The sequence below is a fragment of the Geotrypetes seraphini genome, chromosome 7 (assembly GCF_902459505.1).
Source record: "Geotrypetes seraphini chromosome 7, aGeoSer1.1, whole genome shotgun sequence".
NCBI lineage: Eukaryota > Metazoa > Chordata > Amphibia > Gymnophiona > Dermophiidae > Geotrypetes > Geotrypetes seraphini.
The window spans coordinates 95577412-95595384 of NC_047090.1; the positions used below are offsets into that span (position 1 = coordinate 95577412).

At 44.6% G+C, this 17973-nt stretch overlaps 1 protein-coding gene across 1 annotated transcript in view; it reads right to left on the reverse strand.

Annotated features, from left to right (window-relative positions):
• Positions 1-17973, reverse strand: part of MAX (MYC associated factor X) — a 92586-nt gene that overhangs the window by 39227 nt on the left and 35386 nt on the right. Inside the window, exon 2 of the mRNA XM_033953050.1 lies at positions 6162-6269. Coding sequence (XP_033808941.1) covers positions 6162-6269 — 108 coding nt within the window. The remainder of the gene's footprint in view (positions 1-6161; positions 6270-17973) is intronic.

Below are 17973 nucleotides of genomic sequence, written 5' to 3' on the forward strand. Positions count from 1 at the left end.
AACGTCTCGATCATGTCTCCCCTCTCCCTGCGCTCCTCGAGCGAGTATAGCTGTAATTTATCTAACCGTTCTTCGTACGGGAGATCCTTCAGTCCCGAGACCATCCGGGTGGCCATTCTCTGGACCGATTCCAGCCTCAGCACATCCTTACGGTAATGTGGCCTCCAGAATTGCACACAGTATTCCAGGTGCGGTCTCACCATGGATCTATACAAAGGCATAATGACTTCAGGCTTACGGCTGACGAAACCCCCGCGTATGCAACCTATGATTTGTCTTGCCTTGGAAGAAGCTTGCTCCACTTGATTGGCAGCCTTCATGTCCTCACTGACGATCACCCCTAAGTCTCGTTCTGCAACTGTTCTTGTTAGGATCTCGCCATTAAGGGTATAAGTCCTGCATGGATTCTGGGTACCCAGGTGCATAACTTTGCATTTTTTGGCATTGAAGCTGAGCTGCCATGTCTTAGACCAGCTCTCTAGTAAGAGTAGATCATGCATCATATTGTCGGGCATTTAATTTTTATGTTTTGTGCTTTTGCCCACTACATTGCTTAGTTTGGCGTCATCGGCAAATAATGTTATCTTACCTCGGAGCCCTTCTGCCAAGTCCCTTATAAAGATATTGAACAGTATCGGGCCCAAGACAGAGCCCTGGGGTACTCCACTGATCACCTCCGTCATTTCAGAGGGGGTTCCATTCACCATTACCCTTTGAACCCTACCTCCAAGCCAGTTCCCAACCCACTTCGTCAATGTGTCGCCCAATCCTATGGAACTCATCTTGCTTAGTAACCTGCGATGAGGCACGCTATCGAATGCTTTGCTAAAGTCCAGGTATACGATGTCCAGGGACTCTCCAACATCTAGCTTCCCCGTCACCCAGTCAAAGAAGCTGATCAGGTTGGATTGGCAGGATCTCCCCTTAGTAAATCCATGTTGACGGGGATCCCGTAGGTTCTCTTCATTCAGGATCGTATCTAATTGGTGTTTGATAAGAGTTTCCATTAGTTTGCTCACTATTGATGTGAGACTCACTGGTCTGTAGTTTGCCGCTTCTGTCTTGGAGCCTTTCTTGTGGAGTGGAATGACGTTAGCCTTCCTCCAGTCCAACGGGATGCTACCTGAACTAAGGGAGAGGTTGAAAAGCGCCGACAGCGGCTCCGCCAAGACATCACTCAACTCCCTGAGTACTCTGGGGTGCAGGTTGTCCGGTCCCATTGCCTTGTAAACCTTGAGCTTGGACAGCTCAACGTGGACATTGTTGGGCGTAAATTTGAAATCGCTAAATGGGTCAACTGAGTCAGCCCTTGTCTGTAACTGAGGGCCATGCCCCGGAGCTTCTCGGGTGAAGACAGAGCAGAAGTATTCATTTAACAGTTGGGCTTTTTCCGAGTCCTTTTCCACATAGTCTCCGTCTGGTTTCCTTAGACGTACTATTCCCCCTGAGTTTTTTACTTCTGTCGCTGATATACCTGAAGAATGATTTATCTCCCTTCTGGATGTTCTTTGCTAGAGATTCCTCCATGTTGAATTAAGCCTCCCTGACTGCTGTTTTGACGGCTTTTGACTTGGTCAGATATTCTGCCCTGGAGTCCTATTCCCTTGATTGTTTGTAAGAGATGAATGCTTTTTTCTTTTCTTTGATGAGGTCTGAGATCTCCGCAGTGAACCACTGTGATTTATTGTTTCTACGGTGTTTACTTACTAGCTTAACATAACGGTTTGTCGCTTCCTGTATGGTGGCTATCAGAGTCGACCACATTTCATCCACACTATCGGTTTCTGCTTGGCTTTGTAGCATCTGGTGAACAAAGTCACTCATCTCTTGGAAGTTTGTGTCCTTAAATTTGAGGACCTTGGTCAGTGTGGCAGGTTTAGTGAAGCCTTTCCCAAGATTGAACCATATCATGTTATGGTCGCTTGAGGCCAATGTGTCTCCCACCGAGACCTCTGTGACACTTTCACCATTGGTAAGCAACAGGTCCAGTATTGCCTGATCCCTTGTTGGGTCCAACACCAATTGCCTGAGACGTGCTCCCTTCAAAGAGTTTAATAGCCTCCTGCTGCTGCCGGAAGCAGCGGTAAGTGTGCCCCAATCCACATCAGGCATGTTGAAGTCACCTAACAATACCGTGTCCCCACGCAAGGTGATATTCTCTATATCTCCAATCAATTCCATATCCAGGTCATCCTGTTGTCTTGGGGGTCTGTAAATAACGCCGAGATACAGGCATTTGTCCTTCCCTCTGGCCAAATTAACCCAAAGGGATTGGACATCTGTGATCCTTGTGACCTTAATGTCATCCTTTGTATATAATGCAACACCACCTCCCAATCTACCCTCCCTGTCCCGGCGGAGCAGGTTGTAACCTGGTATGACCATGTCCCACCCATGTGAGTCTGTGAGCCAGGTCTCAGATATTGCCACCACATCCAGGTCGGCATTCCTTATTTCTGTTTCCAGATCCAGTATCTTGTTTCCCAAGCTGTGTGCGTTAACGTACATAGCCTTCCATGTTGTGTTTTTATTATGTCTTAGTGGGGATATTCCTGTTTGAGTTACTTGGACACTTTTAGCATTATTCGCATATTTGGTATTCTCTCTAGACCCAGAGCTATATCTTGTACCTGACCCGGATTCCCCAGACCCAGAGCTACAGTGTGTACCTATCTCAAAAACGGAAATGTGTGTATCCTGTGGGGGAGTTCCCGCATGGGCTACTTGAACTCCTTTCACAAAATTTGCAATGTGTATACCCCTGCTGAACCCAGGATTACAATGTGTACTGCCCTTAGTCCCAGAATTACAGTGTGTACACTCCCCGGACCCAGAATTGCAATGTGTAGTCCTCCTAGATCCTGAATTACAATGTGACCCCGAATTGTAATGTGAACCTTCCCTAGACTCGATAGTGTGTATACTACTTATCCCAGCCTCATAAAAGTATTGACAGTTTAGCACACCAGGTAGGTAATTTGTGCCCGTACCCTCCCCCAACTTACCTAGTTTAAAGCCCTGTGAAGTAGGCGGGCTAGACGGTGTCCAAGGACATTCTTCCCTCTTCTGGTCAGGTGTAACCCGTCTTGTCCCAGTAGTCCCTGCAATGCATCTCCATGGTGCAGGAATCCGAAATTCATCTCCCTGCACCATCCCTGCAGCCAGTCGTTAGCCCTCTGGATGCGATCCTCCCTGGCACTGCCCTTGCCCCTTACCGGGAGGATCGAAAAGACCACCTGCGCATCCATTCTCCTCAGCTTCTCACCCAGGGCCCTGAAGTCTTCAGGTAAGCTGTTCGCGGTGCTCCTGGCGGTGTCGTTGGTCCCGACGTGGATGAGGATCATGGGGAAGTGATCGCGGGGCCTGATGAGTCTGTCAAGGCAAGCGGTTACATCCCAGATCCTGGCCCCTGGCAAACAACAGACCTCTCTTGATTGCAGGTCCGGCCTACAAATTGGTCCCTCGGTGCCCCTTAGCAGCGAATCCCCGATGACCACCACTCTACGCTTCTTAGGGGTGGGTCGAACTGTTGACTCTGGAACCATCTGCTGAACATCTTCCTGTACCTCGTTGTCAGGACCCTCCTGTAGCAGCTGGTATCTGTCCTTAAGGATGATTTGTGGTGTCGATGTAGAGCTGCCCTGTATGTGAGAGAGAGAGACAGAATTAGGTCCTCTGCGTTTCCCTGTGGAGGAAGTCACCAGCTGCCAGGAGTCAGCGTCACCAGCTACTTCTTGCATTCCAGCAGTTGGTCTCAAATTTGCGGGTTTGGATGCTTTGGGTGTTCCCAGGGTGGTCCTGTCAGGTTCCTGGTCCTGAATCGCGATCTGAGATAGCTCCTGGATGACTCCATCGATGAAGGTTTCGTCGTCTCGGATGCTCCTTAGGCGATGAACCTCCTCTTTCAGGCTCCTCAGCTCTAGCAGAAGGTCTTTGTCCAGCTGATCCATTACTTCCGTCTGTGTTGAGACTGTAGACGTCTTTGAGGGGATGGCCTCGGTCTGTACAGAGACCTCTGCCCTCCGTCCTGGTTCCTCCCCCATCTGTACTCGAACCATAGTCATCCCCTGGGTACTTCCTGTGACTACACTGCCTGTTTTGATTGAAGTCTTGCTGCTTCTAGTTCTACCTGCCATTTACAAAAAGTTAATATTATTATTTATTTATTTATTTAATTTTATATTGTGTGTGGTTTTTTTTTTGGTTTTTTTTTATTTATTAGAATGGGGGATGTTAGGAGTTGGTCAGAAAGTGTTGAGATTGGGGGGATAGAGATAGTTAGTTTATAGTTAGTTAATTGTCAGTTAAGGTAGCCTGTTGGTTAGTGTGCCAGAGAGGTCAGCCTGATTAAAAGAGTCTGCCTATTAAAGTGGTTTGGGGATAGTGAGATTTATGAGGTCTGCCTGTTTAGTGGGGAAGTTTTAGTAGCTAGTTGGTTAGATAAGAAGCTGAAAGTAGAGAGTGTAAAGACTTGGTAGAAGTTAAAGAAGGACTGAAGTCAGTTGGATAATTAACAAGTTGGATAAGTTGAGAGACTGGCTAGAGTTGCTAGCCCTTTCTTGGTGCCCTTCTTGAGGCCCTTCGCAAAGGCGCTCGACGCTCGGGAGATGAGGAGGCCGATGATGTGGCACTCACCTCAATGGGAGCGGAGCGCTTACGGGGGCGCCTCGAGGCCGGCAGGACTGGACTCACTGCAGGATCGGCAGGAGGACGCTCCAGGGAAGAGGAAGGCTTCTTAGCCGGCTTACCTGGGGGATGCGACACCGGAGGAATCTCCGGCGGTGTCGACAGAGTCGGTGCCGATTTAGAAGGGGCAGCCGACGTCGGAGTGGATGTCGATGGTTCCATCCCGGCACTGAAGAAAAGTCGCTGTTGGATTTGGCGGTTCTTCAAGGTGCGCTTTAAGAGAAGCGCAATGGGTGCAAGAGGAGGTGTTGTGATCTGGACCCAGGCACTGAAGGCACCAATTGTGGGGGTCAGTCAAGGAGATGGGCCGTGCACACCGCTGACACTTCTTGAAACCTGGCTGCGGGGGCATGAAGGTGAACACGGTCTCCGCTAAATCGAAGGCTTCGATTGTGCCAACAGGCCCCGCCGGGGCGAGGCGAAGAAAAGATACAAAAAATAAAGAAAATACTTTTTCTTTTTTTTGAACACTAAAGTAAAAGAAAAACGAGGAAGAAAACTTCCAGACAGAAAAAACGTGCGAGCGGGAAGGCAAAAAGAGTTTTCAACGGCCGTTGAAAAAAACGCATCTTCTTAGCTCCACGGAAACTAAGAAACTGGGGACCGCGCGCCTCCGTCGGGCGGGAAGGCACTCGAGCGTGCGCGGTGCGGCCTGCTGGAACTTTCTAAGTTCTTAGAGTGAAATCACTCTAAAATTGTCCGTACTGGGGCTCTGTCGGTGCCGTCATCCATCAGTTAAGAATATGCTGCCTGCTTGTCCTGGGATAAAGTCATTAACAAATAATTGTGTTTTCAACATTTTCTTAAAATTCAGTCTCCCATCACAAAATCGCTGAATACCAGGCAGCACATTTCAAAGCTTGGCTCCTGCTACAGACAGCATTTTTGCCCCAATCTTAACATAAGAGACTAACATCTTACCCTCCAAATTCAACTTCATACCATTTTCAGATCTCAAACATTTTCTGGGTTGATAAGATTTCAAAAATCTCCTTTAGTGCCCTTCGGGAAACGTGATATAAGATCCATGGAAATTCAATGCCAGGCCTCCTCTGGGTATTCAGCGTTGGTGAAAACATAACCAGTTAAGTGCCATATTCAGCACTAAATTGGCTAGGAAGATAGATAGGAGTGCGCTTTATGCAGTCTCGTTTATGTGGTTATCTGCCTCCATAAAATGCCCATAAAATAGCTAACTGGGCATTTTAACTGGATACTGCTGCTGAAAATTCATGCTTAGCCCTGGACAGGTGATTTAAAATGGCCAAAAGCCTCTCTTGGCCATTTAAATTGTTTTGAATATAGGGCCCTATATTAATATAGATCAACTTTTAACAAAGAAAATGGGTGGAGAATGTTTTCAGTAAAAAAGCCTTTCAAGTAGAATCAAAACTGATAAACCGCAGCTCACATTGATCAGTCATAAAAAAATTTTCACAACAATCTTCACCAACCCCATTTCTGAACATACCAACCTTTTCTCCCTGGAGTGATGGAACAGAGTCCCGTAAACTGTGGAAACTGTCTTTGATATGGTCCCTACGTTTGCGTTCCAGTGCATTATGATGAGCTCGTTTGTCTGCCTACAAAACAAAAAAAAATAAAGCATTTTAAAAAGTGGTTATAACACATATAAAGTGTCAAATTCACTGCATCCTGGACTGCCCTGATCAGCACTTTTCGGGACAATCATACACAATTACCTCAATGCAAAGGGTGATAAATGCAAGCAGAGATGTAAATTTTCTGAAAATATGGAATTGAGGGAAATAAGGGAAAAATGAGAAAGTTAGCAAATAAAATTATATTTGAGTAGAATGATACTGAATTCTGAATACACACAACTAACTTTTGCTTAAAAAATTATGGAGAAATATACTGAATTTTTCGCTCCATAAGACACACATTTTTCCCCCAAGAAAGTGGGTGGAAATAAGGGTGCGTCCTATGCAGTGAACACCTAACCCCCCCCCCCCCCGCTACTTTATTTTAATTCTAAGAACATAAGAATAGCCTTTCTGGGTCAGACCAATGGTCCATCAAGCCCAGTAGCCTGTTCTCACGGTGGCCAATTCAAGTCACTAGTACCTGGCCCAAACCCAAGGAGTAGCAATATTCCATGCTACCGATCTAGGACAAGCAGTGGCTTCCCCCAAGCCTGTCTCAATAACAAACTATGGACATTTCCTCCAGGAAATTGTCCAAACCCTTCTTAAAACCAGCTACGCAATCCACTCTTACCACATCCTCTGGCAACATGTTCCAGAGCTTAACTATTCTCTGAGTAAAAAAAAATAAAATCATTTTTCCTACCTTTGTTGTCTGGTGATTTCATGAGTCTCTGGTTGCACTTCCTTCAGACTGTGCATCCAATCTTTCTTTCTTTACTCAGGCCCAACAATTGTCCCTTTCTATTCCCTCACTCCTTTCTATGTCCCAAGTTAGTGCCCCCTTCCTCCCTCCCTCCCTTCTTCCCATGTAAGTTAGTGCCCCCTTCCCTCCCTCCTTCCTTCCTATGTAAGTTAGTGTCCCCTTCCATCCCTCCTTCCTTCCTATGTAAGTTAGTGCCCCCTTCCTACCTCCCTCCCTGCAGCACTGACGCCTGCCTTCCTCCCTCCCTCCATGGCCGATGCCTGCCTACCCGCCATCGATTCCTCCTCCTCTCCCCCCGCAACTCCAGGAAGGTAAGGGCCAGTGTGCAGCGATTGCACAGGACACCGGCCCACAATCCTTCCCCCAATGTCAATTCTGACGTCGGAGTGAAGGTCCGGGCCAGCCAAGCAGTGATTGGCTGGCCCGGACCTTCTCTCTGACATCAGAATTGATGTTGGGGGAGGACTTCTGGGCCGGCGGCGTGCAATCGCTGCATGCTGGCCCGTCCCTTCCTGGAGTTGTGGCAGCGAGTGGGCAGGGAGCAACGGCAGTGAGCAGCAGCAGAGGTGGTCATCGGTCAGACAGCGTACTCCCCTCCTCCAACGAGCGGTGAGAAACCCTAAGTCACTGAATCGGCTAGGCCGATTTTTTTTTTTTTAAAAACCAAAATCACTTCACCCGAAGTGAATCGATTCGAATCGTGAATCGGGCAGCACTACTACAGAATTGCCTAATCAGCTGGCCTTGGTACATGGCAAGGTGTTTGGCTCCTGAAGCTGTTGTGAAACAGGGAAGCTCCGTTGAGCATAAAACACCTTTATTCAGCTAAGTTGCTACTGATTTTGAGTGAACATTGCACCAAGCCATAGAGAATTTATTGATTCAATAACTTTCAACTCATAACAAGTTGGGGGTATAGAGCACCGTGCTGAACTGTTAAATTGTTGAACAAAATCACAAAAGAAGGTTTTTCTGACTTATGATAGCTCAAGGTGAGGGGCGCAGATGTGACTTATAAGGCAATCTGGTCCTATTGAGCACTTGAGGTCTTTTCCTGCCTATGTAATTAATTTTGGGTGAAATCAGTGTATTTGACATAATTAGGGTAGAGGGTATCTACCGATTTATATATGTCTGGTTCAGGGTTCAGTATTATGAGAGTTTTAAAATTTGTAATTTTTGGTGTAACATCACACTGTTGTGCATTGAAAATAAACAAACCATACAACCCATCACTAAAACACAGGGCTCTCCTTTTACTAAGGTGCTCTAGCGTTTTTAGCGCACGCAGGAAATTACCGTGCGCTACACTGCGCACTACGCTTCTAGAACTAATGCCAGCTCAATGCTGGCGTTAAGGTCTAGCGCATGGGGCAATGTAGCACGCGCTATTCCGCGCATTAAAGCCCTAACACACCTTAGTAAAAGGAGCCCACAATGTCCCTTAGAAAAAGCATACCTCTAGCTGAGGGAGGGTTGCATGGGATGGTAAGCAATTAGGGTTGGGGGAAAAGAGACAACAGTATACTGCAAAATCAAATGTACAATTGCACACTTGCACACCTCCACAAAATGTTTGCAGGAACATTGAAAGTGTTTGTGATTTTTGACAAAGTACAAGTTCTTGCATGGGTAGCCAAACAAATTTTCAATGGATGGGTGCCTCAAAATTTTCATCCTTCCCCTCTCCTCATTTTGTTTTCCCTTTCTTTATATTTCTAGCTGCAAAGCAAAGTGAAATTGATTTGATAGAAAAAAGTTCCTAAGTGAAGGGGTTAGCCAACATAATGCATATTTCTATGTACAACTTCCACTCAAGTGAATAATTTAAATGGCAGCCGACTCTCCCTAGCTTTTCCCATTTACACTAAATGACACACCTGTTCTGTAGCTACAATTTTATGCCAGCTGAGAATATAAAAGACTGAATTCCATAAAAGAAAATTAAAATCTGGAAACACAGTTTCATAGATTTTACCATTTTAGAACAACTGAAAGACATCTACTCATTGGATATGAAAAAGGTTAAAGGTCATTTTAATGCGACAAGGCCCCTCAAAAAATTAATTTCTATTTTGCCAAACAATTGAAATGTAAAAATCTCTACCAAACTGCAACGTCTTTTTATGGGGAAAACAAGTCAAATTTTTAGTGGTTTCTGCCCAGTTGGCATCTAGCATTACTATTTTGTCAGTTCATTTCTCAGCTCACTGCCTCCCATGCTTCACAGCCTGAAGATCAACACTGTCCTTAACCCAAGACTTATGTCGGCATTCAAGTTTTGCTTTCATGCTTAAAATTTCCAGGTGCAAATTGATTGTTCATCCCTCAAGTGATTGAAGAACTGAAGAATCTAAAATAATGATTTTCTGACGGCAACCTCTGTATATAATCTACTCATTTCTTGTAGCTTTTTTTCTGCAAACCAGTTTTTATATAGTATATTGCATGTGGTTTTTATAAGAGTGCATTTAACTATTCAGATCACTGGATTGTCTGTATAACATTTATAAAGGCAGTTCCACTACACTTACTGAAGAGCAAGATTGCTTTATGCATTTGCAAGGAACCCTCTAAAAAACACGCACAAATGAATTATAAAATGGTTTCATGAGCACTTTCAATAAAAGGAATAGCAAAGATACTTACCTTTAGCAGATGTTCTAAAGGACAACAGACATATATTCTCACATGTGGATGATGTCATCCATAGAATCCAGTATGGACACTGTCAAGTGCAGCCACTTTAAATTTTTTAAGGGAGTGCCTGTTCCACTTGTAGGCCTCAATAGAGGTGGAATGGAAATGAGCTACTGAGGCAGCCATAGCTTGGACACTGTGGACAGTTACATGGCTCTGCAGCGTCAGCCCAGCCTGAGTATACGTGAAGGAGATACAGTGCACCAGCTATGTAGAGGTGATTCTCTTGGTAACAGGAACTTCAAGTCTGTTAGAGTCAACAGTGACAAAGAGCTGAGGGAAGGTTTAGTGAATTGGGAATGGTTTGTTGAGGTGTATGGAACCAGATAGATATCATTACCCTTATATCCATGAGTTTCCTGCAGTTGTCAATGATGTCAAGGACAGTTTTAGTACTGTGGAATTTCCTGAATCCCTATTGGAAGGTGGATAAGGCTCCTTGTTTGTTGATGAAAGAATGTAATTGGTTTAACACTGTTTTTTCCAGGATCTTGGAAATGAACAGTAAGTCTAAATTTGCTGGGCATGTTAGGGTTGAGGGTGGGTTTTCTCAAGATCGGTCTGACACCTGTTGACTTCAGTTTGTGGGCATTATGCTTATTTTTAGAAAGGTGTTGATGAAAAGAAGGATGGAGTCTACAAAAGTGTCTTTCACAGTCACTAGGAGGCGTGGTGGACAGGGATCTAGGTTTGAGTCGGAAGGGTGAATAGTGCCTAGTATCTTGGAGATGTCGTCATAGGAGATAGCTTCAGAGTGAGTTAGGTTCCTAGTTGTACTTTTATTTATCTTGTCCAAGTTGTAGGGTTAAATGGCCATTTTTCTCAATGGAGGAGGGTAAATAATGTAGTGTACTGGGACTGTGGTTATTTAACATATTTATTCATGATCTGGAAATTGGAACACGTGAAGTAATTAAATTTGCAGATGACAAAATTATTCAATGTTGTCAAAACACATGAAGACTAGGTATCCAAATGGCAGATGAAATTTAATGTTGACAAATGCAAAGTGATGTACACCAGGAAGAATTATCCAAATCATAGTTAACTGATGCTAGGGTCTACCTTAGGAGTCAGTATCTAAGAAAAAGATCTGGGTGTCATTGTAGACTCTATGCTGAAATCTTCTGACCAGTATGAGGCTGAGGCAAAAAAAAGCAAAGAAGATGCCAGGAATTATTAGGAAAGGTATGGTAAATAAGACCAAGAATATTATAATGCCTCTATATCGTTCTATGGTGAGACCTCACCTTGTGTATTAAACATGATGGCAGGTAAAAGGCCAAATGGCCCATCCAGTCTGCTCATCCATAGTAATCATTATCTCTTCCTCTCTCTAAGAGATCCCACGCGCTTATCCCATGTATTGTGCACAGTTATGGTTGCCAAATCTCAAAAAAAGAAAAAAAAATTAGAAAAACTTCAAAGAAGAGCGACCAAAATAATAAAGGGATGAACTCTCATATAAGGAAAGACTAAAGAGAATGGGGTTCTTCAGCTTGGAAAAGAGATGGCTGAGGGAGGATATGATTGATCCCAAGTGTTGTAGAATGGGTAAGAGTGAATTGATTTTTTACCCCATCAAAAAGTACAAAAACCAGGGGACACAATGAAATTACATGGAAATACTTTTAAAACAAATCAGAGGGAATATTTTTTCGCTCAAAGAATAGTTAAGCTCTGGAACTTATTGCCAGAGAATGTGATAGCAGCAGTTAGTATGGCTGGGTTTAAGAAAGGTATGGACAAGTACCTGGAGGAAAAGTCCATAGTTTACTATTGAGACAAACATGGGGGAAACCACTGCTTACCCTGGATTGGTAGCACGGAATGTTGCTACTATCTGGATTTCTGCTAGGTACTTGTGACCTGGATTAGCCACTGTGGAAACAAGAAACTGGGCTAGATGGGCCAATGGTCTGACCATGTATGGCTATTCTTATGTTTTTTATCTTGATGTCTCTTTGAAATTCTAGAGTAATGAAGCCAGACAAGATTCTTAAGGAAGTTCTTGAGACTTTACTGTCTGACTTTTTCAGTGCTTCTTCAGTCAAGCGTGGACCACGAGGACAAGAACTGAGCAGATTTAATTCAATATTTATAACCACATCATACCATACAAAGATCTAGGCAGGTGTGGTTTGTCTCCACAAAGGTGGAACAAAGAGGTTGGGAACTGCAAGTAGGTTAGTAAATGAATGGAATCACAGTTAAACGAGAGGTTTGCCTTGTGCGGCTTCTGGAATCCTACTACTACAACTACTTATTATTTCTATAGCGTTACTAGACATTTGCAGCACTGTACACTAAGGGGCAAATGCTATAAACAGAGTCCTACCGCTGTCTAACCAGTCTTTCTAAAAAAAATAAATAAATAAAAAAATTCAAACCAACCCGAGGCAGGCTGCCTACACTGTAGGTGTCTGTCGTGGGTACAGGGAAATGCGTCGGGACACTTAAGCTCATCCAAAGCTGGGCATGGTCTCACCTGGAAGTGGCCTTGGACGAGCTTAAGTGGTCCTAGGCGTATCCATATTGCCACGAAAGATGCCTACATTTCAAACAGATGCAGCCACTGTTTGAAATCTCCTTGCTGCGATCAGCTGAATGGTCGTAGCAGGGGACCCCCGATCCCACTGCAAAGACAGACAGCAGGAGGGATGCCCACTCCCTCTTGCCACCAACCCCCCTTGACCCCCCCACGACACCCTCCAAAGACCCCCCCACCTGTAGACCTCCCTGTCACCCCCCTAACTGATAGTCCCCCCGAGACCCTCCACACCTCAGTGCCTTTTAAGATGAAAGTCTGCCCGGAGGGATGCATACACCCTCGGTGCATTCCATACTGCATCCCAGAATGTACCGGGAAGGGGAAGGCCCACCATTTTGGAGTGGTGGGCCTACCAGCCAGAGGGTGTATGCATCCCTCTGGCCGGACTTTCATCTTAAAAGGTACGGGAGGGTGTGTGTATGGGGGAGGTCTGTGGGGTTTACAGGTGGGGAGGCTCTGGAGGGGGAGGATTGCCGGGGGGGGGGCTGGGGTGGCAGCAGGAGGGAGTGGGCATCCCTCTTTGCTGACTTCAAGGGAGGGAGGGAGGGAGATTTCCTTGCCGTGATCAGCTGATGGCAAGGGATCAGGCGCGATTTTCTAACCGGTGCCTGTGACATGGGTGCCAGTTAGAGAATTGGGGTGGTTAGATGGGGCTAGGCATCTGTCCATTAGGGTAGACACAATTCTGCATAGGACGCCAGTCTGCAATTCTCAGCCAATTCTTAGGTGACTGCTGAGACAGAATTTCTCCCTAAATACATAAGAGACAGTCCCTGTTTGACAGGGACTGCAAATCTAATTAAAACAAATAAACAAGACAAAATAGGAATTACTTATGGTGGGAATGATTAAAACAGACACAGGTACTTTACAAGTTAATAGGAATTAAAAGCAGCATCAAAAAGATGGGTTTATGGCCTACATTTGTATACAGCCAGAAATGGATGTACATCCCTAATAAGTGGCACAGTGGAAGTCCTTCCCCAACTCCCAAAACATACAATTAATCTATGAGATCTGTTGCTGGAAAATACAGTCAAGGCTGTTAGTATAGCTGAGTTTAGACAAGTTTCTGGAGGAAAAATGAATGTGTTATACATGCAAGATTGGGAAAGCTACCACTTATCTCAACCAATAAAAACAGAAGGGATCTACTCCTTAGATCCAAGGTAATCATGACCTGGATTGGCCACTGCTGGAGACAGGTTCCTAGACTTTTGCTTGGACCTGGCATGGCACATCTTAGACTGATTTTAGCTACCTATGTGTCTTTATTAAAAAAAAAAAAAAACCCACAAAAAAACAGGGATCCATATTTACAGAAAATGTCTCAGTAGTAATGTACCTTTATACATCTACCAAAATCTTTTGAGCATGGGCTCATGAGTGATATTTATCTTGATTTCAGGCCCACCAATATTTCTGAATTGCTATTGTCAACCTATATCAGGCAAAAATATGTTGTCTAGCACAGAAAGAATCCTTAAAAGACCTATGTATCAATACGCTAATTGAAGAGAGTGTTTACATCATGGCCCATATTCCCATCTGTTTGTTGCAAAACTTGTCCCACAGCAAATTAAGCCACCATGACATCACTGCCTCCAGCTGTAATGACATGGCTTTCTGCCAACATACTCCTTTGCTTCCTCATTGATGCCCTCTCGGGTGTAGCTGTTCTAGGAGAGGCCCTCTGCTTCCAATCACTTAGCCACTTCACATAGTAACATAGTAGATGACGGCAGATGAAGACCCAATGGTCCATCTAGTCTGCCCAACCTGATTCAATCTAAAAATTTGTTGGGGGTCTTTTTTTTCCTTCTTAGCTATTTCTGGGCAAGAATCCAAAGCTCTGCCTGGTACTGTTCTTAGGTTCTAACTACTGAAGTCTCCGTCAAAGCTCACTCTAGTCCATCTACACCAGGGGTGTCAAAGTCAGTCCTTGAGAGCCGCAATCCAGTCGGGTTTTCAGGATTTCCCCAGTGAATATGCATGAGATCTACTTGCATGCACTGCTTTCTTTCATTGTATGCTAATAGATCTCATGCATATTCACTGGGGAAATCCCTAAAACCCGACTGGATTACGGCCCTCGAGGACCGACTTTGACACCAGTGATGTACACCCTCCCAGCCATTGAAGCCCTCCCCAGCCCATCCTCCACCAAACAGCCATATACAGACACAGACCGTGCAAGTCTGCTCAGTACTGGCCTTAGTTCTTCAATATTTATTATTTTCTGATTCTAGATCCTCTGTGTTCATCCCACGCTGTTTTGAACTCCATCACTGTTTTCATCTCCACCACCTGGAATCTTCAGGCTGCCAGTTGGACCTCAACAGACTGACCCTTAACTCCCCCACCATAATTCTCATGAAAAAGGTGTGTGGGGGGGGACAAAACGCAGCTGGCACCATGAGCACCCCAAAGGAACACTATTAGTGCCTAAACAACCTGCACTCCAGCCCATGACCAAGTCAAAGGAACAAACAACAGGGATATTGACCCTGGGCTCCACTAATCTTCAGCAGGTCCCTGAAAGATACACCTGCCTGCTGTATATTTAAAATCTGCTACTCTCCACGCGCAGGCAGAGTAGATCCTTATCAAAAGAGATCTCCGATTTCACGAAAAAATCTGCAACTAGAGCAAAAAACCGCAAAACTATTGCAAAAAATAAAAAATAAATAAACTAAGCAGATCAAAAGATACCTTTCATGCCTGCCTGCAGAGAGAAACTGAAAGGGGCGGCAGACTCCTGGAAGAAGGAGGTTTCAAAAGCTGTGACCGATATCTTTTCGCAATACGCTTGTGAGAATGGATAGAGTACCCAATGGTTCAGCATACATTCCTATTTCACTGGAAATGCCTTTTAATGCAAATTTCACACATCTATGGCTATCTAGAAAGGCAGTTTGTACTTAGGTTTTAGAATGTCTCTTCAGCTTCTCACAGTATGCATTTGATTTAACGGAATTGAAAAATTTCATCTCACTTGCAAATGTGATCATTTCAGTTGTTTCCATTTCTAGATCATTTATAAAAATCCAATACAGCGAAAGCTAGAAGGATGCTAGGTTGCATAGGGAGAGGTATGGCCAGTAGGAAAAAGGAGGTATTGATGCCCCTGTATAAGACTCTGGTGAGACCTCATTTAGAACATTGTGTACAATTCTGGAGGCCGAACCTTCAAAAAGATATAAAAAGGATGGATTCGGTCCAAAAGAAGGCTACTAAAATGGTATGTGGTCATCATAAGGCATACGGGGACAGACTTAAAGATCTCAATCTGTATATTTTGGAGGAAAGGCGGGAGAGGGGAGATATGATAGAGACGTTTAAATTCAAAAAATTAAAGAATGTTATTAGCCAAGTGGTGGGGGTGCCCCCTGAAAAATAATTTAACTTAAGTAGAGAAAAAGCCTCAACTTTATATAATATACAGGCGGCAACCCAATGAGTTTTTTAGCCGTTCTAATTCTGTATCATGGGCAAAAATCTCCACAAACTTTCAAAATCTAATTTTTCAAATTGGGAAATCATCCCACCACTGAGTACAGGGAACAAGAAAAAAAGAATAATCCACTTATCTTCAAAGATGTCCGCAATCAGCACGTAATGCTCAGTCCAGCGTATCGATCTTCCTGCTATAGCAAACTTAACGCTGGAATGAAGACAAGGGAAAAGCTATTAATATCCAACATGGCTCTTGTTTCGCCAACCAGTGGTTGCGTCAGGAAAGCTCCCGTTCTCTCCTACTCCGTTGATCGTTTAAATACCTACGTAATGTAAATGCACAAGAGTCGAGTCTCTTTCATTTGAAAGGAAACTCTGCAATGAGAGGGCATAGGATTAAGTTAAGAGGTGATAGGCTCCAGGGTAATCTAAGGAAATACTTTTTCAGAAGAAGTGGTGGAGACAGAGACTGTGTCTGAATTGAAAAGGGCCTGGTATAGGCATGTGGGATCTCTCGGAGAGAGAAAGGGATAATGTTTACTGCGGATGGGCAGACTAGATGGGCCATTTGGCTTTTATCTGCCATCATGTTTCTATGTTTTGTACGATACACCACCCTCCACTTAGAAAACTGACCATTTAACCTGATTCTATTTTCTATCATTTACCCCCTCTTTTACAAAGCTGCGCTAGCGTTTTTAGCGCCGGCTGCGGTGGTAACAGCTCAAACACTCATAGGAATTTTATGAGCATTGGAGATGTTACTACGGCGGCCAGTGCTAAAAACGCTAGTGCGGCTTTGTAAAGGAGGGGGTTAACCAGTTGTCTATCTATAACAGGTCATTGCCTCCTATCCCATGTTTTGGTTTTTTAAAATTTACTCAGCAGTCTCTAACGATTTTGAAACGCTTAATGAAAATCCAGATACACAATGGTACTTTTTGAAGCATACGGGTGTTTATGATTTTGCAAAGGCAAAAAAGGGACATCCAACCTTACAGTATGTCCAAATAGTTAGGGGGTGTGTTGTGGGAGTGTTTTGAACATGGATAAGAGAGGGTCTAAAACAAAGGTGGCCAACGAGGGCCTGGAATCCAGTCGGGTTTTTAGGATTTAAGAACATAAGAAGTTGCCCCCGCTGAGTCAGACCAGAGGTCCATCTTGCTCAGCGGTCCGCTCCCGCGGCGGCCCATCAGGCCTAGTGCCTGAACAGTGGTCCCTGATTAATTTTGTAACTTACCTCTAATCCCATCCCTATAATTTACCTTTACTCTTATCTGTACCCCTCAATCCCTTTGTCTTCCAAGTACCTATCCAAAGCTTCTATGAACCCCTGTAGTGTGCTCCTGTTTATCACATCCTCTGGTAGCGCGTTCCATGTATCCACCACCCTCTGTATGAAAAAGAACTTCCTGGCGTTTGTTCTAAACCTCTCCCCTTTCAATTTCTCTGAGTGCCCCCTTGTACTTATTGATCCCCTTAATTTGAAAAATCTGCCCCTGTCTATTTTTTCTATACCCTTCATGATCTTGAAGGTTTCTATCATGTCTCCTCTAAGTCTCCACTTTTCCAGGGAGAAAAGCCCTAGCTTTTTCAGTCTGTCAGTATATGAGAGGTCCTCCATGCCCTTTATTAGCTTAGTTGCTCTTCTCTGGACCCTCTCAAGTACCTCCATGTCCTTCTTGAGGTACGGCGACCAGAACTGAACACAGTACTCCAGGTGCGGGCGCACCATAGCACGATACAGTGGCAGGATGACTTCCTTTGTCCTGGTCGTGATACCCTTCTTAATGATACCCAACATTCTGTTTGCTTTCCTTGAGGCCGTGGCACACTGCGCCAACGCCTTCAATGTTGTGTCTACCATCACTCCCAGGTCTCTTTCAAGGTCGCTCACCCCTAGCGCTGATCCCCCCATTTTGTAAGTGAACATCAGGTTTTTTTTCCCTATATGCATGACCTTGCATTTCCCTATGTTGAAACTCATTTGCCACTTTTTGCCCCATTTTTCTAGTGTTGTCAGATCTTTTTGGAGATCTTCGCAGTCCTCCATGTTACTGACCTTGCGATATAGTTTGGTGTCATCCGCAAATTTAATAACCTCACATTTTGTTCCTGCTTCCAGGTCGTTAATGAATATATTGAATAGGAGCGGTCCCAGCACCGACCCCTGTGGAACTCCGCTCGTGACCCATTGCCAGTCTGAG